This window comes from Geotrypetes seraphini, chromosome 1, assembly GCF_902459505.1.
Source record: "Geotrypetes seraphini chromosome 1, aGeoSer1.1, whole genome shotgun sequence".
Lineage (NCBI taxonomy): Eukaryota > Metazoa > Chordata > Amphibia > Gymnophiona > Dermophiidae > Geotrypetes > Geotrypetes seraphini.
The window spans coordinates 466,959,054-466,986,499 of NC_047084.1; the positions used below are offsets into that span (position 1 = coordinate 466,959,054).

The following is a 27,446-nucleotide window of genomic DNA, read 5'->3' on the forward strand; positions in this document are numbered from 1 at the left end:
TAAGGAGTACGGAAGAACTCTTCCTGACTATGCCCAGGGCTTTGAGTATCGATCGGAGGTCTGGTCCCATGTTGGCGCGGAGGCGTAATGGGCTCTAATGGCGGCATATCGGTAAGCGAGGCTTGCCGCATGGGCATCGCCGCCCTCCCCCGTTCGTCCTCGTCGGTTTTCGAGGTCGAACGGCGTGGAGGAGGGGGAGGGGGCGGACCGCCCCTTTGGACCGGTACCGGGAGGTCACCCTGTATGGCAGCGATGAGCCCGGGTCCGATGGTCTGCATGAGCTCAACGAATTGAGCTTCCAGCATGGACCGTAGCGAAGCCGATAAGGAGGGATCCGCACCGAAAGGGGGTCCTCCTGCACGGTCATCGCGCTCCTTCGAGGTCGAGTGCTTCTGCTTAGTAGCTTTCGGCACTTTGATGACCACTGGTGGCACTGTGGAAGGAAGAGGTACCTGAACCGAGGAGACCGGGGCAGGCACCGACGTCGAGCTCGTGGATGGTGTCGGGATGAACGATGCCGGTTTCACCACACTCGATGCAGGAGGGGTCGATACCGGTTTCGCCCGAACCGGGGAGGTATCAGATGAAGTGGAGGCTGAGGTATCCTTAGCTGCGTCCATCTTGAACATCGATTCCCACAATAGGCAACGCCGTTTGAATGAGCGTGCCGTAAGGGTAGAGCAAGGCTTGCACGATTTCGGAATGTGGTCAGGGCCCAAACACTGCAAACAGCGCCGGTGAGGGTCCGTGAGTGAAATCGCGCGTTGGCACTTGCTGCACTTTTTAAACCCGGTGATTGGCCGGGACATAGGCCGGAAAATCTCCGCCGCGAGGTCGAAGCCAGTGGGCCTGAGCCACGTGGCCGGCCCGTTCGACCCGCCGGAGGAAATAATCTTCTTTTTTTTTTTTTTTTTTAACTGAAAAAGAAAAGTACTGTTAACTGTAATTAAAAGAAAGCGAAAACGCGGACAAGGAAGGCAAATTTAACTGAATTCAGCTAGCGCATGATGAAGTTGAACTTCTCAGCTCCGCGGAAAGAAAAGAACTGAGGAGACACGCCCGGACCTCTGGGCGGGAAGGCACCGGCGCATGCGCGGTGCGGGCATCTAGAAACTTTTAAGTTTCTACAAGCAACACGTGCTTGTGAGACGTCCGTACCGGGGCTCTGTCTGATGACATCACCCACTAGTGAGAATACCTGCCTGCTTGTCCTGGGATAACTTATTATTCAATTCAAAATATTATTTCAACATGCTAAACAGCTGGACCAGAGCCTAAGCGAGAGCCTACTAGATTTTGCTAGATTTTTCCAAAACAAAAGTGAAGAACAAAATATATGTACACAACCATGAAGATTTCTGGAATGGTCTGGAGCAGGGCTGCCCAATTCCGGTCCTCGAGATCTACAGGCAGGCCAGGTTTTCAGGATATCCATAATGAATATGCATGAGAGAGATTTGCCTGCACTGCCTTCTTGGTATGCAAATCTCTCTCATGCATGTTCATTGTGGATATCCTGAAAATCTGGATTGCCTGTAGATCTCAAGGATTGGAACTGGGCAGCCATGATCTGGAGGAACTCAAAGAACAAAAGTTAGCAAGTAAGAGCTCATTTTTCCTTTTTTATCATTCACTAGACTAGTCTAGAAGTTTGGGATGTAGCCTTGCATTCCACTAAGGACTAAATCTAAAATAGCTTCCCCTCTTGTCAGTTCCTGAACCAGTTGCTCATTTATGACGTCTAGGAATTTTACCTCCTTAGCACTTCCTGATGTAATATTTAACCAGTCAATTCAGGGGTAATTGAAATCACCCATTATTATACTGTTGCCCAATTCGCCAGCTTTCCTAATCTCTATAGCCACACTGAAAGGGAGCACAAAAAATTGGAAATACTGACCCAAGACTGCAAAATAAAAAATGTACTGATGAGTTTCTCTGAGATAGTGAAGCTGCTTACCTGTAACAGAGGTTCTCCATAGACAACTCAGACTGACATCTATGTATCAGCACATACAACCCTAGGTTCTGAAATAGCTATATGCACACGTTTGTGCTACACATAGACATTTATATAGTTGTGTTTCATCCACTGACATTATCCACATTCATCTTTGTAAAATGGATGCTCCCGCCACACATAAGTTATATACACACATATACGCATCCATTCCTGCATGCACTGCATTTTAGAAGAGGCTCTATGCCAGCAAATCCTGTTCTAAAATATTATTAGAATTGCACACATCACAACCTAGGTATTTCAATTACATTACCTACGTTCTGTCTAAAATGAGACTTCATGAATTGTGCAGATTCTGAATCTCAGCCAAAATGCTAAGAAGGAACCATCTTAGTTTATAGTCCTGATTCTGTATTTGGATCTTTAGCCAAAAACAGGCACAAATAATATTTGGTTTATTCAGTCTGAAGAGAAATCAGAGAGCTATATTCCATCTGTGGTTGCCTGATATCTCTACCCTAGGTCCCCTCAACTCACCATCTCCTTGTAGTTGGGATAGTATGTCTGCTGAATCAAGGGGAACTCCTCTGAGCCCAGTTTCTTTTGCAGCTTCACCATCTGTGAAAACTGAGAGGACAGACAAATAAAAACCAAGGAAAAGAGTGACAGAAGGACAGTCAGCAAGACAAACAAAGGAGAAAAAAGACAATGAGAATAGAGTGAACGAGGAAGAGAAAATAGCAGAAAGGTTGGGTCAAAATTCAGTCACAGTGGATAATGGTTTTTTTTTTTTAAAACCCCACCCAACATGGCTAAAAAGTTGGGATATGCAGCACCAATATCTACTAGTGGCCAGTACTGAATGCCTTGATACTATTTAGATAGTGCAAAGACAATAAGGATATTCAGCAGCACTATCCATATAGTACCACTGAATATCCTAGTCAGCAACAATTATCTGGACAGCAGATGCTGCTAACTTGATCAGTGCCATCGAATAATGACCCTGTGATTTTTTTTCTAACTGCACACCCCCAGTCCACCTACAGTACTGTTCAAAAGAAGGCTCAGCTGACAGCATAGCTCAAATTGGAAGGAACCAGAGCATCAGAAACCACCAAGAACCAGTATCCAGCTGCCATAACCTTTAATATTACTCCTCTACCACATACTAAATCCATCTTGACTCAGGCACTCATATCCTAACAGAAGATCAACTAGAGAAAGGTCAAGATAGAGGGCAGCATTCCTTCCCACAATCCTGCCTTAGATTACATAAACGCCCATATAATGAAAAATACAGGAAACAGTGCAAATCACCATAAAAATAATACAAAACATAACCAAGTAAGGTTTAGGAACAAGCTCACAGCCATCTCTACTCCTCAGATATACCTACCACCCATGGTTTGTCACAGCAATTGTAGACAGAGTGCAACGAGTTGACGCTGGGGATTCCTGCATACTGCAGTCCAATCACCATGTTGCGGTAGTCACCATTTTTTGCCATGCTGAAGGCATGCTGACGAATTAGCACAAAATCTGGCTTCAGAGACCTAGTAGGGAAAAAAAGAATTGCTTTCAGCAGCAGAAAAGTAACTGTATTTTAGCCTCTGACTTCTGTTCATGAAGCTTGACATCCTCAACACAGTAAAGACTGCTTGCCAAGGAGAAGTTCCTATTCAGATCTAGAGTGGCATGGAGAATGTTTTTTACACTATATTTTAAAAGAGGGGTTGGCAACCTGTGGTTTTAAATACTGTGTTTTGCAAATATTTTCAGAATAGCTACTCTAGTAGTTTGTTTCCATCATTGTTAGTTTTATTTTTATTTACTTATTTATTTATGGGACTGAACATTTCCGGTTCTGATATAATGTTGAAGCTCGCCAGGGATAGCCCACCTTTATTTTAAAAGGAAAACTTAGACCTTATCTGCTAATTTTCTTTCCTCAAGTCCCTCCAAACCAGCCCAGACACTCAGGTTTGCCTTCTCCTGCTAGCAGATGAAGTCAGAACCATTGACTTGAGCAGTCACTCAACGGTCAGTATTTTGATTAAGCAGAACATGTACTAAAATCTTTAATATCTTGGGAACAATTACAATCATAAGACTGAAATTAAAAAAACTGGGAACACAACTGATGCCACTGTGCAGGTACAGAACCTGAAATGCCAATCTGGTACACCAGATAAACAGGCAGAATTCTACCACAACTTTTTTATAAGGGCAAGTTCTAGACTGGAGGGAGGTCTGGAGGGACTAAAGGAAAGAAAAATTAGCAAGTAAGGTCTAATTTTCCTTCCTTATCTCCAGATCATCCAGATACTTGGGAGGTAACAAATCAGAGTAACATGGATAGGAACCAAATGGGCCCAACTTCAAAACTTAACTTCAAAAACTGCATCATGCTCGGCCTGTACATCCAATATGTAATATCTCACACAGGAATTGAGCTACAATAAAGTGGTCATCTTGTAAATATCCTTCAGTGGAACTAGAGAATGCACTTGATGGTCTCCTCAAAAGTTTGCCAAACTCTGATGTAGGTATTTTTCCAATAAACACAGGGAATTTAAGTCCAAACAATTGCTTGGGATGGTATAGGAGACAAATAGTTAACACAAACAGTATCCCTCACCCATAAAGAATTCTTATACCATGAAAGTTGAAAAGGATTACAAATATCTCAAAGAGTGTTCTTAAATTTTGATGTGCTCATAGATACTTCAACAAGGTGCCATGCAGCGATACAAGGTCGCTAGTGGTGCATAGATTGTTAATCACAGCATATTGTATTGAGCGCTAAAGCTTCTGTTAACATTAGAATGTTCATATAGCTCTCCATAGACAAAGATAAATCACTTATCTGAACTGGTGTATCTCGGTGCTGTGATTAAGAATCTATATACCACTAGCGACCTCGTATCAATGCATGGCACCTTGTTGAAGCATCTATGAGCACATCAAAATTTAAGAACACTCTTTGTGATATTTGCAATCCTTTTCAACTTTGATGGTATAAGAATTCCTTATGGGTGAAGGATACTGTAAACTCTGATGTAAGGCAAAAAAGTTGAAGTCTCCTGGACTGCAATAGTATACTTATGACCCTGGATTAATAATCTTTTTTCATCAGCTTCATCCTTTCAAGAGCCATGCTGCAAGACAAAATCAAAACAGGTTCAGTATCTGCATTAACCTTTGTACCAACAGGCTCTACTATGGGTGGAAGAACCAGGAGATTCTTCTCTAGTAGCCACATAAGATTGCATTCCAAGGTCTCCTTGGTCAATCTGGCACTATCAGTATCATGGTTCCCTGATGATCTTTTCTTCTTTGAATGACTTGGCTAAGAGAGAAAACCATATAGCAATTCCTCCAGAGGTTATGTCTGACTTAATTTGTCTATGCCTGCTACTCAAAGATATTTTCTTTGACCAAAAAACTCGAGAACCTTTGCATTGATGCTTAAAGCCATAAAATCCATCGTGGAAGTACCTCAGTGACTAACAATGTTGGCAAAAAAACCTTTGGACATTCTCCATTCCACTCGGAAATGCACCACCAACAAATATAAGATGCTGCACTTTACCCAGGCTATCATATCTTCTGCTGTTCCTCGACTTGGTTCCCACTTGTCAACTGACATAAGTGACTGTTGTCATGTTGTCTGATAATAGACACATCACTTTGTCCTGGATTGAATGTTTGCAGAGCCAACTGCATAATCTTCACTTCCAATCAGTTGAAGAGTCAGGAAGTTTCCACCTACAACTATCACCTCTAAACAACATACCCTAGACCAGTGGTTCCCAACCCTGTCCTGGAGGAACACCAGGCCAATTGGGTTTTCAGGCTAGCCCTAATGAATATGCATGAAGCAAATTTGCATGCCTATCACTTCCATCATATGCAAATCTCTCTCATTAGGGCTAGCCTGAAAACCCGATTGGCCTGGTGTTCCTCCAGGACAGGGTTGGGAATCACTGCCCTAGACAATGAGCTCCCCAGCCTTACAGGCCAGTCTTACAGACTGGCATCCATTGTAAGTAGCATTCAAACTGGGGTCTATAGCTCTACACCTTGCTTCAGATTTACCTCCTAAAGTCACCAGGACAGACTCCTTCTCACCTCACCTCTCAAAGGCAATATCACATCCCAACCCTGACTTTGAGAAGCCTAACAAGACATTTTCTACAAAAGGCTGATATGGGCTCTGGCCCACAAAACAGATCTATGGACACTACAATTAATCCCAGGACCTGAAGATAATCCATTGATACGAGTTTCTTTTGAGAAGGTTTTTGATCTGTCCCTGCAGTCTCAGTTCTCTTTTTATGATCACAAATATCTTTCCCTGGTGAACAGGGTTCCAAACATTGATACAGAACCAGCTTGTTCTTGGCAATGTTTGCATCTTCCTAGTTCCTCCAGAAAGGGATCATTTGGGCAGTAGCTTCTTCACACTGCTGATAAAATTTAATTCTACCTTAGCAGTCATCCAAATATGAATGCATTAAGGCTTCCTATTTTCTCAAGGCTGCCACAACTACCACCACCGTCAAGAATATTTTGGGAGCTACGGCTCACCCAGACACACACAAAATTGGTAGACCTAGGTTGGCAAATCACCAATAATGCTGGTGATCAGACTGAATGGAAATATACAAATACACTTTTGTCAGCCTAGGGATATCAGAAACTCTCTATGACAAACTACCATTATCATTAATTTTAAGGCTTCCATGTAGGAACTTGGAATTTTAAGATGTTGTTCACTAACTTGAGATTCTTTAGCACTCTCCAGATCGGTATAGGATTAAGCTTACAAGCAGGTATATATCTCATCATGACCAGCAGGTGGAGACTGAGACAAAACTTTGGAACTGTACATATCATGTGACCCCTCCCTAATTACCTCAGTCTTCTCTCAGTCTCCAGCAGGTGTGGTGAGCTGTACCCATCTCCCTTGGTAGGGCTTTTGGATTTGTTTAGGAATTTTTGTCCCTTTTTGTGGCTGGATTGAGCTTCGGTGGACCCTATTTGGGGGTCCATCCGACCTCGGGGGTGTCGTACCCAGCGGGTCTTGAGTGGGGTCCCTCCCCCCACTTTCCTCCACCTCCCTACATTTTTGTAGAGGTGTCTCAACAGTAAGCCTTACCCCTTGGTGGTAAGGCATATTGTTTAGAGAGCCAGTGAAGTTTGTACTGTGAAAAAAATCCTGAGGCAGCGCCGGTCTAAAGGGTTGCTTTCCCTTTAAATATGCTGTAAATTATTGTATTTTTCAACTAACTGGCACTTTTCTTTCAGCTAGGTCATGTATGGAGCAATTGAGCACTTCTCAGGGGGAGAGGTGCAGAATTTGGTCCAGACGTGAGGCACTCGCAGCCGGCCTGAAAACAGCTGTTCAGGCCGGTGTGGTTGTGGAAGTCTAATAAGCATCGGTTGCTGGTGTTTAAAGCTCCCCGTTGCTAGTGCTTCGCAAGCCTGCAGAGCTTTGCAGGAAATCCCGGTCTTTTCTTGCCGCCCACAGAGGGATTTCCTGTCAGCTGTTTTTTCTCTCAGCTGATGCCGGCTTTTGCCTACTTTAGCGTCTGGGACAGTTCAGTGTTCTCAGCCGCTACAGGCCCTGGAGGGGCTATTTTTTGCACGTTTTTTGCCATTTTTCCTCAGATAGCCCCTCCATCTTGTATTTAGCCTCAGGTGCCTTCTCCCTGTTTTTGACATAACTGGGACAGGTTACAGCAGGGTCCCCTGCTGGGGCAGGGAGTCCCATGGGGCCACCATGGGTTTTTTCCCCCCTCATTTTCTTTTTGCTTTGTGTAAAGCATATAGGCGGCCAGGGGTCCTACTTGTTCCCTCCGCATCCCCTGATGTTTTGACCCCTTAATTCTTTTCACGTCCCCCCTCCTCCTCCCTCGTCCAGGCGCCCATGTACTGCATCGGACAAGGACTTGTTGTCTGAGGAGAGTTTTAACTAATACATGAGGACCTGGACCCTTGGGGACACCTCCAGGATCCTCTCGACGGGACTGCCGCTGGTACCGGGAACTTGTTTTTTTCTGTCTACCAGTGAGGAGGCGTTTGAGGTGCGCTTTTTTTCAAAGGGACAAGCTCTTAGATCTGATTCAGAAGATCTTCTCTGTGTTGCACTTTGAGGAGGCGCCGCTTGCAACCCTGAGTGTGGAGGACCCTCTTTTTGGGGGGATTTCCTCTGTTTCCCTCTTGGCCATTACATCTGGGTTTTGTTCTGGATTTTATCCTGGTGTAGTGGACTTCGCCGGAGGCATCTTTTTGGTTTGCGCGCTCCTTGGCTTGTTTGTATCCCGTCTCGGGATACAAGCTTAACCTCAATTCCGGGGAAGAAGGCCGAATCATTGATCAAGGAAAGTATAAATCATCATTTTGAAAAAAATAATCTGATGGGAACAAGCCAGCATGGTTTCTGTAAAGGAAGATCATGCCAAATGAACCTACTGCATTTCTTTGAGGGGATAAGCGAACAATTGGACAAGGGTGACCCCATAGACATCGTATATCTGGATTTCCAAAACGCCTTCGAGCGCCTACTAAGAAAACTGTGGAACCACGGGGTGGTAGGGGACATACACAGATGGATCAAGAATTGGCTGGCGGACAGGAAACAGAGGGTAGGAGTAAAGGGGCACTACTCTGACTGGAAAGGGGTCACAAGTGGTGTCCCACAGGGGTCAGTGTTGGGACCACTGCTGTTCAATATATTCATTAATGACCTGGAAACAGGGACGAAATGCGAAGTTATAAAATTCACGGACGACACAAAACATAAGAACATAAGCTGTGCCTCTGCTGGGTCAGACCTGAGGTCCATCATGCCCAGCAGTCCGCTCACGTGGCGGCCCATCAGGTCCAGGACCTGTATACTAGCCCTCTATCTATACCCTTCTATCCTCTTTTCCTTAATAAAACTGTCCAATCCCTTCTTGAACTCCAATACCGTACCCTGTCCTATCACTCCCTCTGGAAGCGCGTTCCAGGTGTCCACCACCCATTGGGTGAAGAAGAACTTCCTAGCATTGGTTCTGAATCTGTCTCCAGTAGGGTCAGAACTGTTGAGAAATGCAAAGAACTACAAAGAGACCTGAACAAACTGAGTGAGTGGGCAAAAAGATGGCAGATGAGCTTCAATGTAGAGAAATTTAAAGTCTTGCATATAGGGAAAGGGAACCCGATGTACAGCTATACGATGGGAGGGAGGGTACTGGGGGAAGGCAACCTAGAAAAAGACTTGGGGGTACTGGTGGATAAAACAATGACGCCGGCGGAGCAATGTGCAGCAGCCTCAAAGAAAGCGAACAGAATGTTGGGCATTATCACTACCAGAATGAAGGAAGTTATCCTACCACTGTATCGAGCGATGGTGCGCCCGCATCTGGAGTACTGCGTCCAATACTGGTCGCCGTACCTTAAAAAGGATATGGCGATACTCGAGAGGGTCCAGAGAAGAGCAACAAGGATGATAAAGGGCATGGAAAACCTTTCGTATGCTGAAAGGCTGGAGAAGCTGGGGCTTTTTACCCTGGAAAAGCGGAGACTTAGAGGGGACATGATAGAGACTTATAAAATCATGAAAGGCATAGAGAAGGTGGAGAGGGACAGATTCTTCAGACTAGCGGGGACAACAAAAACAAGATGGCATTCAAAAAAATTGAAAGGAGACAGATTCAAAACGAATGCTAGGAAGTTCTTTTTCACTCAGAGGGTGGTGGACACCTGGAATGTGCTCCCAGAAGAGGTGATAGGACAGAGTACAATATTGGGTTTCAAAAAGGGATTGGATAACTTCCTGAAGGAGAAGGGGATTGAAGGATACAGATAGAGGGTAACTATACAGGATACTAAATGAATAGGGAATACACGATTTAGATAAAGGATCACTTACAGGTCATGGACCTGGGGGGCCGCTACGAGAACGGACTGCTGGGCACGATGGACCCCTGGTCTGACCCGGCAAAGGCAATGCTTATGTTCTTATGATAGGGCTACGTTAAAGTCACCAGTGAGGGATGCGGTAGTCTCAGATAGTACTACGTGGCATACTGTGAGGAGCGTAAGTTGGAGACCATTCTTAAACAGAATTTTGATATCTGGCTTGGGGGTCCAGGCAGCTATTTGTACAGGACTGGTGGCTTGGGACGTGTTTCGGTGGGCCGAGCGGGTCCTTGACAGTGAGTCTGATGGTCAGGAAGTGGCGAAGATTCAGATGGCTGCCTCTTTCCTCTCAGATGCCTTCTATGACTTCTTGCGGTCGTCTGCCAAATCCATAGCTGTGCGTCGGACCTTCTGGCTTGGTTGACGGACATGGTGTCCATCTCTAAACTCTCTAAATTTTCTTTTTCAGGGGTCCTTGTTGTTTGGTAGAGGTTTTGGACTAGTTAGTTCAAACTCTGATGGACTCTAAAGTGCCCTGCCTGCCTGAAGACAGTGCTTGCCAGGCAATTCAAGGTGGCACTGCTCAGGGGAATCTGCGAAATTTCCGCAGGTACCACCCTGAGCGTGGGACTGCTCACCACCTGACCTCTGATTTTGCCAGGGTCGTTTTTTTCAGCGAATGCAGTCCTGTTGGGCCCGTCAGGAGGCTGAGAATCCCTCCATCGGTTCCCCCGCTGTCCGTCCTGACCAATGACTCTGTGCCTGCGCCCCCTCTGGTTCCTGTGGGTGCTCGGCTGGAGGTGATTCGGGACAGCTCTGCTCTGCAGTTTGCCCATTCCCTGCCAGTTCATTTTCTAGCTTCTCCTTGTCATGCACCATTGAAGAAGCAGGTTTTTCGCCAGATCCTTAAAAGATTGCTAGATCTCAGAGCTGTGGTTCCAGTGCCCCCTCAGGAGTTGTGCACTGCCAGGTCCTCGATTTACTTTGTGGTGCCCAAGAAAGAGGGGACTTTGCGACTCATCATAGATTTGAAGGGGGTCAACAGGGCTCTCACAGTTCCATCTTTTCGCATGGAGACTGCAATCGTTGATTCTGGCGGTTCAGCTGGGGGAATATCTAACCTTTCTCAACCTGATAGAGGCCTACTTGCACATTCCAATCCGGACATCCCATCAGCTCTTCCTTCGTTTTGCGATCTTGGGCCAGCACTTTCAGTTCTGTGTGCTCCCTTTTGGTCTGGCCACAGCTCCCCGGACATTCACCATGGTTATGGTGGTCGTTGCAGCGGCCTTGCAGACAGAAGGCATTCTGGTGTATCCTTAACTGGACAACTGGTTCATTCACAAAATCCTTCCATGAGAGCACTGGGTCACAGCTTGGGTGGTGGAGTTCCTACAGTCGCTGGGATAGGTTGTCAACCTTGCCAAGAGCTGGTTGGCCCTATCGCAGCACCTGGAGTATCTTGGGGTGGTATTCGACACCTCCTTGGAGAAGGTCTTCCTCCCACAGGCCAGGGTTAGCACTCTCAAATTCGCTTGCTTATGGCGTCCCGGTGTCCTTGGACGCAGGTTTTCCTCCAAGTCTTGGGATCAATGGTGGCTTCCCTTGACATGATGAGGTGGGTTGGGCCCACATGAATCCTCTTCAGCATGCCCTGTTTCAGAGGTGGTCACCCTAGACCCTCAGTCTAGATCACCCTGTTCCTCTGAGGGGCTTTTCTCGCTCCAGTCTTCGTTAGTGGCTCCAAACTTTCCATCTTGTTCAAGAGACAAGTCTGGTTCAGCCACAGTGGACGTTGCTTCTCACGGATGCCAGTCTTCTCGGTTGGGGTGCTCAGTGTCTAGGTCACTCAGCTCAGGACACCTGGTCCACGGAGGAAGTGTCCTGTTCGATCTATGTTCTGGAAACCAGAGCCATCTGTCTGGCGCTGTTAGCCTTCCACTCCTTCTTGTCAGGCAAATCGGTCAGACATTGCCACGGCGGTGGCCTAAGTCACTCGTCAGGGGAGCATCAAGAGCACTCAGGTGGCGCAGGTGATTCTGCTCATGCTCTGGGCAGAGTCGCATCTTCAGGACATCTCGGCCTCCCACATAGCCGGAGTGGAGAATGTTCAAGTGGACTTCCTCAGTCGTTACACATTAGATCCTGGAGAGTGATGTCTAAGCCACGTGGCCTTTCAGTTGATAGTGCAGTCTTGGAGTCAGCCCTTAATGGACCTGATGGCCACAGAAGTCAACGCCAAAACTCTGCACTTCTTCAGTCGTCACAGAGACAGTCAGGCCGAGGGTCTGGATGCTCTGGTTCAACCATGGCCAATGGAGGGGCTGTTGTATGTATTTCCTCCGTGGCCATTAGTGGGCAGAGTTCTACTCCACATTGTTCATCACCCGGGCCTGGTGGTTCTGGTCTCTCTGGATTGGCCCAGGTGACCATGGTACGTGGATCTGGTAAGGCATCTGGTGTCAAATCCTCTTCCTCTTTCACACGATCTTCTGACTCAGGGCCCCATTCCCATGTTCGAACTGAATCCCTTTTGTCTTACAAGATTGAAGAGCGGGAAGACACTGCATGACAGAGTTGAAGGACAGCTTCCAGATGTTGTTGCAGAAGGAATGCTCTGAATTGAATAGTGTCCAGAACAGCTCCGATGAACTGTATATTCTGAGAGGGCTGAAGTTGGGATTTAGGAAAGTTTATTTTGAATCCCAAACTCTGTAGGAACCAGGTAGTCCGTTGGGTCGCTACAATAACCCCTTGAGATGTTGAATCTTTGATGAGCCAGTCGTCTAGGTAAGGAAACACCTGGAGACTATGGTTCCTTAAAGCTGCTGCTACCTTTTGTCTCTGCTGGACACCATTCTGGGACACTTTAACACCTCGGGCTCGTAGTCATCTGTTGAATGTATAGGAATTTATTGAAACTGCACTGGTTTGGACTTTGTTTATTGTTTACTGGTGTGGCAGGGGGGGGGAGTGGTACGGGGGTGGGGTGGAGGGAGGGGAGGGTGGCTCAGGTATACGGTGAAATTGAGCTGTGTTCTGGTACTCATTTCTTATGTTGACCACCATGTATAGTTGAGCCTTTTGTTTATCTTGAAAATGCAATAAAATATATATTTCAAAAAAAAAAAAAAGCTGCTGCTACCACCACCAGGCACCTGGTGAATACTCTGGGAGATAAATCCAGGCTAAAGGGTAGCACTCTGTATTGATAATGCAGATACCCCACCCGAAATCTGAGATACTGACGGGAGGTCGGATGGAAGGGGATGCGAATAGAAACCTCCTTGAGATATAACGAACATAGCCAATCGTTCTGATCTATATTTAAAATGGGTCTCAGATCGCCTGTCTTCTTCGGAACTAGAAAGTAATGGGAGTAAAACCCCCTGCTCTGCTGTTCCAGGGGAACTTCCTCGATGGCATGGAGACGAAGCAGAGCTTGAAGTTCCCGAAGAAGAAGGTCGGTCTCGGATGGATTGGAAGGATACTCTTTTGAAGAAAGCTGTGGTGGAACCTGAATGAAATGAAGAGAGTTTACATCCCTGATTATTGTGGGTTGGAAGGACAGAGGCAGAAGGATGGAGGTTATGCTCTTTTAGACAGTCAAAAAAGCTGCAAAGCCTTAGGTGCAGCAGAAGGCTGAGGTTTCTGTTGCTTCTGTTGGTACGGTTCCTTGGAAGGGGCTCGAGTGTAAGGAGCCGCTTTGAAGCATAACGCCTCTGGAAAACCGTAGTAGGGCGTGAAGGTTTTGTAGGAGCTGACTTTGGCCTGACAATGGAAGCAAAAGATTTTTCATGATCTGACAACTTCTTAGTTGCAGTCTCTATGGATTCATCAAAGAGGCCATTGCCCTGACAAGGAATGTTAGCCAAACGGTCCTGAAGATTAGGATCCATGGCAATGGTGCGAAGTAAGGCCAAGCGACGCAGTGCTACAGAAAAAACAGTGGCCCTAGCCGACCAGTTCAAAGGCATCATAAGATGACTGGAGAAGATGCAATCCGAGTTGTGACAGAGTAGTAGTGATGTCTTAGACCTCGAAATGTCTAAGTAAATCCAGATTCTTCAGAAAACCTGGAAGAAGATCAATAAGGAACTTGATAGAGATGGCGGCTAAACTTGTACATAGTCTGATCCTCCTTTCCAGAAGGAACAGTAGCATAGACCTTGGAATGATGAGTTCCTTAGTAAAAGGACTCCAGAAGGAGGGATTGGGGAGATAATTATGAATTTTCAAACCTATTGCAGTGTAGAGATCTATACCTCGAGGCCAATTTGCCTGGAAGAGCAGGTATAACATAAGGAGTCTCCAGACAACGTTTGAAAGCTTGAGATAAAAGCTTGTTAAGAGGAAGCTTAGGTGACTCTGCAGGAGGTTGAGGGATATGCATGACCTCAAAATATTCCTTAGAGAATTTAGAACCAGCATCGAACTGAATTTCCAGATCATCAGCTGATCCGCCAAGGACTTGCCTCAAGAAGGGCTCAATGACCTCGAGGTGCCTCGAGCGGAGAACAAAGGTGAAGCCTCTCTGGAGAAATGACAATCCAAAGAATATGGAGACTTGGAGAAGGTAATGAAAGTAGCTAACTCCTCAGGGTCCGGAAACGGTGACTTGGAGCGAGGTGTTGGGTCCTCAAAGAACTGGAAAGTCTGGAATGAGGCCCAGATGAAGAAGGCTGTTCTTTAGAAGATCTGCGCCTCGATGGATGTCTCGAAGAAAGCCTCGATCGGCAATGAGAGTGGTGCTTGGAAGCAGGTCTCGAGGATCAAGGGAACTTCAGCCTATGTATGGAAACAGGCAAAGCTGCTGATGAATGGATAGGGCTCGAAGCTGTAGATCGAAACTCAGTGGTTTGGATCTAGAAATCTCGAAGCACTCCCAAAGATTCTGCTCCTTGTATGGAGTGTGGGGATTCCTGTCAAGACACTCAGAAAGAATCTACTCCTTGCATAGAGTGTGAAGGTTTCCAATTGAGACACTTGCAAAGAATCTACTCCTTGCATCAAGTGTGTAGTAGCCAGACCAGACACTCGCAAAGACTCTGCTCCTTGCATAGAGTGTGAAGGTTCCAATTAGAGAATGACACGGTGAAAAAATTGGTCCCCGTCACCGCCCCGTCCCCGTCTCACCATCCCCGTCACCGCCCCGTCCCCGTCTCACCATCCCCGTCACCGCCCCGTCCCCGTCTCACCATCCTCTTCACCGCCCCGTCACCGCCACTGCCACCCCATTCACCGCCCCGTCACCGCCACTGCAATCCCATTCACTTTTCTTTATTTACGTATAAAGGAAACATTCTTTAAAACTTTAAAACTTAGTTAAATATTAGTTAATAACTATACAAAAACAAAACACGCAGAGAAAAAAATTAATTAATATAAATTCTCAAAACTGACACATTTTGATCACTAAATTTAAAATAGTTATTTTTCATACAGTTTTTCAATCACTAATCTTCCACCACCCCTGGGGCTAGCAATGCAAAAACAAACACGACATGTACTTTAAATGCTTACAAAGTCCCACCTCTTTACTAGAGATCTTACTGAGCTCCTTCAAACCCCCAAGCTCCCATCCCATACACCTCATTTGGGCCAAAAGGGTTTCCGAAAGTACTTTAGCCCAAAGAATGTAGGGCCTCCCTTTAGGTACAATTATTCCAAGGAACCCCAATGGCCAAAATTAGAACCCATGAAGGGACACAGAGCGTGATCTCTCTCTCACTCCTTCCATTCAGCATGATCCCCTCTCTCACCCCTCTTCCATTCAGCATTATCCCTCTTTCTCCATACAATACACCTAAAGCGCCACTCAACCTCTTCCCCTTATCGCACCATCTCCCTCCCTTCCCCTCACCTTCGTGGACGCTTTCCAATTTCCCCATAGAATGTGTGTCATTGAAACCTGTCTCAATTTTCTGTAACACGTGTATACTGATCCTGTAAGCTCGTTATTGTTCTTGTAACATGTGAGTTGTTGATCCTGAAAACTTCTGTGTACTTATCCTTATAACCCGTTCTAGGCTCCTGGGGAGGATGGGCTAGAAAATTAAATAAATAAATAATTTCCTTGATCCCCCCCCCAACGAACCCTCCCACCCCGGAACCCCCTTAGTCTTACTTTCCAAGTTGGACCGGACGGCTCCTCACACGTATGGCCAGCAGGCTTGCCTCCGTCCAAATGAGGCGGGCCCGCCCCTACCCTGCCCAACCCACAGGATCCTAGGGCCTGATTGGTCTAGGCACCTAAAGCCACTCCCGCTATAGGAGGGGCCTTAGGTGCTTGGGCCAATCAGGCCCTAGGATCCTGTGGGTTAGGCAGGGGAGGGGAGGGGCGGGCCCGCCTCATTTGGACGGAGGCAGGCCTGCTGGCCAGACGAGCGAGGAGCTGTCCGGTCCAACTTTGAAAGTAAGACTAAGGGGGTTCCGGGGTGGGAGGGTTCGTTGGGGGGGGTCCAGCAGGAGGGGTTGGGTACCCTCCTGCCGGCGATCTTAGGGGAGGCCATTGGGAGGACCGGCAGGAGGGGTTGGGTACCCTTCTGCTGCGATTGTCGGGAGGGCCGTTGGGGGGGTCTACAGGAGGGGTTGGGTGCCCTCCTGCCGTGATCGCTGCCTAACCCACAGGATCCTAGGGCCTGATTGGCCCAAGCACCTAAGGCCCCTCCTATAGCGGGAGTGGCTTTAGGTGCCTAGACCAATCAGGCCCTAGGATCCTGTGGGTTGGGCAGGGTAGGGGCGGGCCCGCCTCATTTGGACGGAGGCAGGCCTGCTGGCCAGACGAGCGAGGAGCTGTCCGGTCCAACTTTGAAAGTAAGACTAAGGGGGTTCCGGGGTGGGAGGGTTCGTTGGGGGGGGGGGTCCAGCAGGAGGGGTTGGGTACCCTCCTGCCAGCGATCTTAGGGGAGGCCATTGGGAGGACCGGCAGGAGGGGTTGGGTACCCTTCTGCTGCGATTGTCGGGAGGGGTTGATCTGACAAATGAGGAGCACGGTGAAACACAGGTAAATAGCGGTTCCTAGAAGGGGGTACATTGGCCCGCGGGGACAAACCTGTTCACCGTTTCCGCGGTCGGTGAATGGCCTTGTCCCCGTCACCGCAGCGACTGCTAGTTTTCTTCCCCGTTTTCGGCGGTGACCCGCGGCTTAAATGCGGTGGCCGCGGGTAAACCGTCACCGTGTCATTCTCTAGTTCCAATCGAGACACTCGCAAAGAATCTACTCCTTGCATCGAGTGTGTAGATGCCAGACCAGACACTTGCAAAGACTCTCTCCTTGCGTAGAGTGTGAAGCTTCAGCTCGAGGCACAAGCAGGGACTCGACCTCGCGGGAGACTGATTGCCCAGGCTGGATTACAGGAGGCACTGTCGAGGCAGAACCATATTTGCTCAATAACTGAACAAATTGCTGCTCCAATATGGTATGGAGAGAAGCCTGCACATGTGGATCTGGGTCTGAAACCGGACCACTTGCTGAGGCTAAAGGCTTGAAGGTAGCAGTGGTGAGGACCAGCACAGTAACCTTCTGCTGAGGTATCTGACTTGAGGGGAGCTCAGGGGAAGATAAAGCCGGTGTACTCGAGGCAAAAGACAATCCAAACAAGGACGGTCTGATGAGGCTCGAGGTCGGTGAAAGCAGGACTCTTGCTGGAAGGCGGGACCGAGGTAGCACTCGAGTTCGAAGGTATCACCGAGGAATTCATGCGGAAGAATTTCTCCAAGAAAACTCAATGACATTTAAGGGCTCGAGGTTGAAGAGTAACCCAGCACTTGCACGACTTTGGATTATAGGCAGGCCCTATTCGTGAGAGAAATCGCACGCTGGTAGTGGCTACACTTCTTGAAGCCCGTGACCAGCCAGGACGTAGGAGGGAAGAGAGCCGCTGTGAAGTTGAAGCCTGCAGGCTGCTGTTGCGCGGCCTGGCCCGCCAGTCAGTCACTGAAGAAAAAATTAAAAATTAAAATAAGTCTTGGTTTTTGTATTTTTTTTAACTGAAAAGAAAGAAAGTAACACAGCGATTCGCGAAGAAAATATACACAAACCACGGTGAGAGAAGGCACGAAGAAGCAAAGTTAAATGCAGAGAGTCAAAGATGGACTTCTTGGCTCCGCGGAGAACTGAGGAGACGTGCCCTGTGCTGGGCGGGAAGGCACTCGTGCATGCACGGTGCGGCTGACTCGAAATTTCTAGTTTCTACTTGCAAGGCTTCTAGTCTGCTTGCAAGGCTTCCGCATCGGGGCTCCATTGGTGACATCACCCATATGTGAGAATGGGCTGCCTGCTTGTCCTGGGATAAATAGATATATACCTATATAGTTCATTCTGAATGCCTTACATGGAAGGGTTGGGAGAACTGAAAGAGGGGGATGGATGGCTGGGGATGATTAAGTGTGAAAGTGTTGGGAGATCTATTGGTTATGGGAGTGACAGACACTGTTGGATAGGAGGATTGTACATGTTTGTATGATGGGGCAAAAAAGAAAAAATGACAGTTGGAAGTTGGAAGGGGGGAAGGTGTCCAGCATATCTGATGTAAGTTTGTGGTTGTGTATACTTGTTATCGATATTATTGATGTGGTTAATGTTATACTTGGCTTCACCTTATTCATGTTTAAGTACATAATGGATGCTTGTTCATTGCTCCCTTCTGGAAATAAAAATAAATATAGAAAATAATTTTATGTACAATTCTAGAGACCGTACCTTCAAAAAGATATAAATAGGATGAAGTCAGTTCAGAGGATTGCTAATAAAATGGTCAGTGGTCTTTGCCATAAAGTGTATAGGGACAGACTTAAAGATCTCAATATGCAGATTTTGGAGGAAAGCAGGATAGTGGAGATATGATAGAAAGATTTAAAAACCTATGTGGCATAAATGCACATGAGGCAAGTCTCTTTCAATTGAAATGAAACTCTGGAATGAGAAGGCATAGCTTGAAGGTAAAAGGGGTAGACTCAGTAATAACCTCAGAAAACCCTTTTTCATGGGAATGATGGTAAATGCGTGGAACAGCCTCCCAGTAGAGGTGATGGAGACAAAAAATGTATCTGAATTCAAGAAAGCTTGGTACAAATACATTGGATCTCTAAGGGATAGTAGATGGCACAAATAGGCAGACTAGATATGGTTTATATCTGCCTTCGTTTTTCTCTGTTTCTAAGTAAAAACTGTACAATTGTTAGACGACAAGAAAGGCAGAGAAGGGCTGCATGGAGGTGAAGTGGGAAAGGATAGAAATGAGTAGGCTACTGACAGAAAGGGTCCCTAAAGAACAACCAATTTATCTAAGAACATAAATGCAAAACAATCCAGGGTGAAACCTGTGTTCACTGAAGAAGAGATGAAAGCTGAACAGAGGGCATGAACTGTACTAAAAAAACTGCTGAGAAGCATTTTCTAAAGAATAAATTTGGGTAATGCTATAATGGTCTCAAGCACACTTCAACAAGGACTTATACTTACTCTGAAGGAGTTTACTGGAGAGCTATCCTTCCTCCAATGGCACTTTGTCTTCCACAGCCTTGCCCAGAAGGATTTCAAATCAGTATTGAAACAGGGATAAGCATTAGAAGTATTTTAAAGAAACGCTTCAGAGTGCAAAATCATTAAGGACAGAGTGTGGCCAAGCATTGAAAACTGATGCCATATTTTCTAGTGCATAAAAGGCAAGGACCAACAGAGGTAGGAAGCTCCAAGCAGAGTAAAGAGCTTTGTCAAGTTGCGTAAAATTTTGTCTGACAAAGACACAAGGCTTGACAGAGAAAGCAGAAGAAACTAAGCAGTCAAACTGAACAAGGAAATTGTCCAACTAAGATAATGGAACACTGAAATGATAGTGGAGGGCAACTACAGATCCTGTGTGGCCCACAAGATCTAAGCTGTGACCAGCTTGATGAGTTGGAGCGCAGGGAATAAAGGAAAAGTCAAGGTCCCTGAGTAGTTTTAGAATATCCAACTCTAGACAAAATGAGGGGAGGCCATGTGAATGCTAAAATCCCCAAGCAACAGCAAGGTCCAGGATGGAGCAGAAACTCAGCAAGCAGCTGACTGAGATTATCAAACAAGCTGAGCGTCAGGAGAGGTTTACTAGACCAGTAAAGTGCCTCTGTGAAAGGGCCAATATAAAGGGAGCAATTAGTCAAGAGTACCTTCAGGGAAAGAGTGGGGAAAACAACTAAGGCAGTCTCCTCACCACATTTATGCCCATGTGAAGATGAAAAGATAAAATAGTTAGAAGTGCAAGACTGGCAGTGATAAAAATCTCGCAAAACAAAAAAGAGTTGGGAAGAGACAAAGTTGACCAACCTTAAGGACAATCAATTTATTAGAAACATATAAATAGCTAAAACAAATACAAGAAATGATGCAAGCCTAACAGAGACTCTCAATCCTTTTTGCACTGGACCACATTTTGTATTGCAACGCCATTCAGCATTTCTAATAATTGTAAACCGCATAGAACTTCACGGTCCTGCGGTATATAAACTGTTATTGTTATTATTATTATTATTATTATGTGACAGCTCGCAGTGCTTTTTGGACCGGGTAATATATCAACTTGCAGGCTTTTATCCATGAATTGAGAGCATTCCTTTTTGGGATTTTAACAAGTGCATTGGCGCCATCTACTGGATTTTATTTATACACCCCTGAAGAAGGCTTTTCAAGCTGAAACACAGACCATATTGGGGTCCAGTACAAAAAGGATTGAAAGACTCTCTGTTAGGCTTGCATCATTTCTTGTATATGTTTTAGCTATTTATATGTTTCAAATAAATTATTGTCCTTAAGGTTGGTCGACTATGTCTCTTCCCCACTTCTTTTTCTGTTTTGCATTATTATACGTGGGGTTGTGTTTTTCCTTTTTGTTGTGGAATACAGTGATATAAATATCCCCATCATGGAGCCAAGTCCCAGTAACCATAAAAAGTGAAGGCCTGTAATTCCAAAAAAGTACTAAGCACACAGATGTTAACAAGGCTCACCTGCAAACTAAGAGCTGAAGGGCCCAAATGTAGTGAGGGCTTATGAAGACCATAGGAAACTGAACAAGGCATCAGCTCGACCTGAATGCTTGCCAGAATGTAGGCTAGTGGCGGCTAACTGAACAGATATTGGAAAAACAAGGCCAAGCATTCCAAAAAGAGCCAAAACAAAAAAGAAAGAATAAAATAAAATAAAGCAAAATATAGGACTTGTGAAGGAGGCATGCAAAGGAGCACAACCTGCTCCTTTGTTGCATTCCTTCAGCGCATTTAGCTGAGATGGTAAATTTAAATATCCCCTGTGATGTCACAGGGTTTTTGGTGGGCAACAAAGGAAGATATAAATAAGTATGTGAAGAGGGAGATTCCCGTGTTCACTGAATCTTTCAAAGTGCATGAGGGGGATTCTTTTTTTTTTTTAGTTCAATCTTTATTAAGTTTTAACATCTTACAGAAAAATGGGGGATTCTTGAGTTCACTGAATCTTTCAAAGTGCAGGGATGTCATAGCAACAGGGAAACTGTCTGTACATTATATAGACTCCTCCCACTGCCAAGAGCAGAGAATTACTGTTGGCTGTTTTGAAAGATTCAGAGTTTTTTTTAGACCGAGAATAGTGGAGAGAGAGAGAGAACGGCAGTTAGAATGAAAAGGGGAAGGGAGCAGCTTGGAGTAGGGAGAAGCAACTTGTCTCTCTCAGGTTAATAGTTTGCTGGGAACTGGCAGAGAATTTCTCTAAGCAGCTGGCTACCTCTATACATATACAGTAGCTCTGGGGATCAGTGTCCCAGAACCCTGAATAAACTGGTAAAGGAGGAATTTCTATGTACCCTCTTGTTACCTAATAGTATTCTTCTGGTCTGCCTCCGGCGCACATAACCAGCCCCAGTCTACAATAGGAGGCCAGGAGTTACACAAATGGTGCCCGAATAGGGACCTATCCAAAGAGCTTGCCTTAATTTTGGTATATTTCACTGCGCTCCACTGTAACTACTTTGGAGCCCACCAGTGTGTCAGAGTGGCAGGGATTTGAAAATAAAATAAGCACAAGAAAAAGATCTGAAATATAAAATGGTTTGTGTCCTTTTGGATATTACTGAGAAAATGGCAATGCAAACTTTACTAAATTAGTGTTCAGGAGAGGGAATTGATTCTGTAAGGGTCTTTCTGTTGGAAGAGGTTCCTTAGGGAATTAGTTCTCAGGACATTCAGACTGTACTGGAGAGAAATACAAAAATAAAAGATATAAAAATCCTAGGTAGGATGGGGGACTCCACACATGCCCTCATGACATAGACCCTAGGATACTTCCAGGGGAGATTCTGCTAGCTACTCAGGCCACACCCTGGAAAATTCTAGCTATGAAAAAAGCTAGTGGCCCCTCAGAACAGACAGAAGATAGCACTGTAGAGAAGGAACTCACTGAGGTAAAACACCAGCTGACATAAAATTTATTTATTTATTTATTCAATTATTTATCCCATCCTCCCAAAGGATATCCACAATATAATCAAGACAAGACAGAAATGACATAATTTACAATATAGACATGACAATAAAACATATACGGTGAGATTAGGTGGCGTAGGTGCATTGACTCTGAATGGCATTTCGGGGTGCATGTCCTTAAGGTGCTGGGTTTGTGAAAAGGAAGGTTTTCATGGCCTTCCTGAAGCTCCAAAGTCCATCTGGTGTTCTAACAGATGGGGGGATGGTGTGCCATAGTCTGGGTATGAAATGTGAGTAGGAGCATTTGTGGACTGTTTCAGTTTTGAAGGAGCGGCCAGGAGGTATAGTCAGTCGTTTTTCTCCTTGGGGCGTCAGTGGTCGCTTTGGGAAGTAGATTTGTAGTTTAGTTTTCATGTAGTGCAGAATCATTTCATGGAAAGTTTTGAAAGCGAGGACCATGGCCTTGAAGGTGCAGCATTTTTGAATGGGCAGCCAGTGCATGGAAGCTAATGCAGGGGTAATGTGGTCGCTTAATCACAGAGAAAATGTTTCTGCTGACACCGCTTCCATTATACTAGCAATAGGAAGGTGCTAGAAAATAATCAAAAGACTGAAAGAGAAAACCCTGTCTATAAGGGGTTAAGAACTTTTTCAGGCAGACTTCCTGTGCCTGGAGGAGAAGATGATTATGAAAATTGGATGGAGCATGCTACCCATATGGCGCAGGAGTGGGAGTGCATTGCCATGGTGTGAGGGAGTCAAGGATTCTCTCATGAGTAGTGTCATTATGTCAGTGGGTAGCAGAGGGCGCTGGCCCATTAGTAGATAAACTACAGGATCCAGGATGCACTGAGCTCTGTAGCTCAGAATTCAATCCTTATTCAGCAGATAGCGCCGAACTGCATGAACAGGCAGGAAGAGATTCATATTCCCTGTCTGGAATTCATTCAGAGAGGTCCCCTTGGGAGAAGTGGTTCTCGTGGGAGAGAGGCCAGAGAGAGAGAAGGGTCTCAGGGAAGAAACATTCAGAGAGAGTCTGGCTTGGTGAGAAGCTTGTTGCGTGCATTGGCGGTTTGGACAGTAAAGGTGTTGGCTAAGATAAGCCAATTACTATTTGGCTAAGGCTGTGTGCTGAAGAGCTTTACACTGGTGAGAAAGAGGCAGCTAATGTCTGGTGTGGCTGAGTTAAGTCATTCATGTTCTTTGAGAAGGCTGGAAGCTGATTAATTGACTAAAAACTGAGGATTGCTGAATTAAATGTGAAATGATACTGCCTAGAGAACAGACTGCTGCACAAGACTGAGAGATAACAGTTAAAAATATAAAGTTTTGTTTTCCTTGAGCCTGTGAAGGAACAAATAAACAAGAATATGAATAACAATAATAAAAAGGAACAAATAATATGAAAGAATAAATAAACAATAAATATGAACAAATAAAATTGTTTCATTATACCTTCCAAGAGTTTCCAGAATGTGTATATGTGTGTGAGTACACAAGTGTTATTAGAAAACTTGGCCAGGAGCACTCCATGTGCTGGCAATGTGATGGAAGATAATAATAATAATAATAGCTTTATTTATATCCCGTCATACCTTTTCAGTTCAAGATGGTATACAGTAAAGTAGAAATATAATGTGGATACCGCAGGGAGATTACAGCATTGGTAGAGAACAGGGAGAGATTACAGCATTGGTTTAGTGCAGTGGTCTCAAACTCAAACCCTCTGCAGGGCCACATTTTGGATTTGTAGGTACTTGGAGGGCCGCAGAAAAAAATAGTTAATGTCTATTAAAGAAATGACAATTTTGCATGAGGTAAAACTCTTTATAGTTTATAAATCTTTCCTTTTGGCTAAGTCTTAATAATAATATTGTCATTTATATCTAAAGAGACATATGGTCAAGAAACTGTTTTATTTTACTTTTGTGATTATGATAAACATACTGAGGTCCTCAAAATAGTACCTGGCGGGCCGCATGTAGCCCCCGGTCTGCAAATTTGAGACCATTGGTTTAGTGGGAGAGGGTGAGTAGAGGGTGGGATGCAAAGGTAGGATGAGGTGCATGTAGGGAATGTAGTTCGATTGGATGGGAGTTTGAAGGATCAGATAAACTTGTTGAATAAGTGGGTTTTCAGAGTTTTTCTGAAGGATTGGTATGATGGAGAATTCAGGAGATGGGCGCTTAGGGTGTTGTTCCAGATGCCTGCCTGAAAGGATAGTGCCAGTCAAGAAATTTTTTGTATCGACATCCCTTGGGAGTGGGGAATGAAAATAGAAGTGTTTTGTGGGAGGGTCGGAGGTTGTCCTTTAGAACAAAGTGTTTCATGAGGTAGGTGATCGCTAGGCCCGTTCACACATGGAAAAAAGATGGCAAATAGGTGAAGCCTAAGGGCCCTAACTCTATAGACTTTGGGGGCTATAAATACTGAAAACCCCCAAGCTTCAGCTGAGGAATGCCTAGAAGCACTAGAAAACACATTTGGCACTGCAGAAAGTGGATCTGACCTGTATTTTTGATTTGGAAACATGTCATAGAGAGAAAAAATCTTTCAGATTATCTCTTGAGACAAGAACCTCTGCTTAAAAGAGCAGTTAGGAAGGTATGGCTTAGCACCCTCCAGAAAAGACTCTGCCGTGATAGAACACTAGTAAGAGGTGCTCCCCATACAGACAGAATGATTATGCACCTGTGGCTCCGTGAGAGGAAAGCAAAATCTCCTGGGTTTACTAGTCACAGGGTACCATAGGAGACAACAGGCTACAAATTTAAAACAAATTTACAGTCATGGATACTATTACTGTTGTTGAGTAGAAGCCTAATGTTTAGAACAGTGGGGTAGGAGACTTTCACACCTTGTGATCTTGTCTCAGGTACTAACAGGTACTGTGTTTTCTTTCATCTCTCCCAACTGCTGCTCTTCCTGGGGATTCCATCAGCTGATTCAACACAGCTTTCCCTGTCCGGGCTCTTGTCCAGCAGCACAAGGGGGAAGCACAATGCAGCACAGCCCCGACGTGGTCACCAGTGGTGGATTGATGCCGGTGTCGGAGGATCTCCTGTGGCCTGCCCTCTCTCCCCCTCTCCTTGGCGGACTTGCACTCCTGCAGCTGCGTTGCTGGACACATCGAAGGGAAACTGAACTTCACTTCAGGGGTTTGCTGTAGGTGGCGCCTGGCCTTGCCTGTCCGGTGACTGGTGTCATGGTGGTCTTCATTGGCATGGTTCCTGGTCCTGCTTCTTTGAAGGCGGCTGGTTGACCTGGTTCTGCAGACTGAAGTTACTATCAAGCTGCCTCAGAGACTTTTCTATCTCTTAAAGTTGTTTTATTTTATTTTTAATTTTTAATCATCTTTCATTCTTTCTATTTTCTATTTCTTTGATTTTTGATCTTGGAAATGTATTACATATGTTTATTTTAATCAGGTACTTTAGCTAGATTGTGAGCCTTCGGGACAGATAGGGTAGTTTTTCTCAAGTACCTAATTTCATTTTAGTTTGATACATTGTAAACCGCTTAGGTCAGTAAAATGCAGGAGTGGAATATCAAATCTTAAATAAACATAAACATAAATTGTAAGTCCTCTAGTGGTGGATATAACAATGAAGTCAATGGCACAATGTGCAGCGGCCTCAAAGAAAGCAAACAAAATGTTGGGTATTATTAAGAAGGGTATTACAACCAGGACGAAGGAAGTCATCATGCTGCTGTATCGTGCGATGGTGCGCCTGCATCTGGAGTACTGGGTCCAATATTGGTCACCATACCTTAAGAAGGACATGGCGATATTTGAGAGGGTACAGAGAAGAGCAACGAAAATGATAAAAGGTATGGAAAACCTTTCATATGCAGACAGGTTAGAAAGACTAGGGCTCTTTTCCCTGGAGAAGTGGAGACTCAGAGGAGACATGATAGAGACTTACAAGATCATGAAGGGCATAGAGAAGGTGGAGAGGGACAGATTCTTCAGCCTATTGAGAACCACAAGAACAAGGGGACACTCAGAGAAATTGAAAGGGGACAGGTTTAGAACCAATGCTAGGAAATTCTTTTTCACTCAGAGGGTGGTGGGCACCTCGAATGCGCTTCCGGAGCTTGTGATAGGACAAAGTACATTACGGGGTTTCAAAGAAGGATTGGATAAATTCCTGAAGGATGCGGGGATTGAGGGATATAGGTAGAGGTAGAGATAGGATTATGAAAGGGTATAGATAGAAGGATAAAGGGGATTGAAGGGTTTTAGACAAAGGATCACCTTACAAGTCATGGACCTGATGGGCCGCCGTGGGAGCAGACTGCTAGGCGCGATGGACCTCTGGTCCGACTCAGCGGAGGCAACTTCTTATGTTCTTATGTGACAGGGGAAATATCGATTGTACTTGAATGTAATTCATTTTGTGGTAATACTCAAAAGTGTGAACTAAATCCAAATAAATAAAGTTATCCAGTTAAGCTGGACTGCACAAATGGGTAATTTAAAAATTAGAAGATTATTTTAGACAACTTGACTTAACCAGATACACCAACTGAATATCAGTTTAAAATTAGCCAGATAACTAAACTGGTTAACTTTAACTGGATAGTAAATTGCTTTGCTTTCCCCCTGTTGTGTTTAGTCAGTGACCCCATATCACTATCTGCAATCCTAGCACAAAAAGAACACTATAACATCACTGCAAAATCCCTCCCCTCACCCTTCCATGCAGTTCCAGCCCTCACAGGAAGTTGTGACATGACCACATAGCTTCTTACCCAATTCCACTACTCCTGTAGTCCGAGCTCAGCCACAATATTGTGTCAATAAACCTAACCTAAAATCCTACTCCCTCTCTCTTTCTCCATACACAGGGTACTACTGTCACATCTCCACACAATCTATTACCTCACAACCTTAACTCCATTCCTCATCACCTCCATGTCCACTGAGTAGTTCCCATTTGTGTGGGCCACAAGGTTCAGGTCACAGAACTCTGCCTGGGAAAAGAAGAGACAAACAGATAATTCCACAAGATGGAAAATCAATGTTTCAATGAGGACTGATGTCAATGCTTCTTGGCCTTATGACAATATCAGACAACCTCAAAACATTCAGAAAAGAAATCAAAACCCTGCTTTTCAAAAAATTCAT

At 45.2% G+C, this 27,446-nt stretch overlaps 1 protein-coding gene across 1 annotated transcript in view; it reads right to left on the reverse strand.

Moving 5' to 3' along the window:
• The window catches only part of SYN1 (synapsin I), a 299,454-nt gene that overhangs the window by 205,966 nt on the left and 66,042 nt on the right, over nucleotides 1-27,446 (reverse strand). The window contains 3 exon segments of the mRNA XM_033924145.1: nucleotides 2,501-2,590; nucleotides 3,363-3,519; nucleotides 27,201-27,292. Of these exon segments, the coding sequence (XP_033780036.1) occupies nucleotides 2,501-2,590; nucleotides 3,363-3,519; nucleotides 27,201-27,292 (339 nt within the window).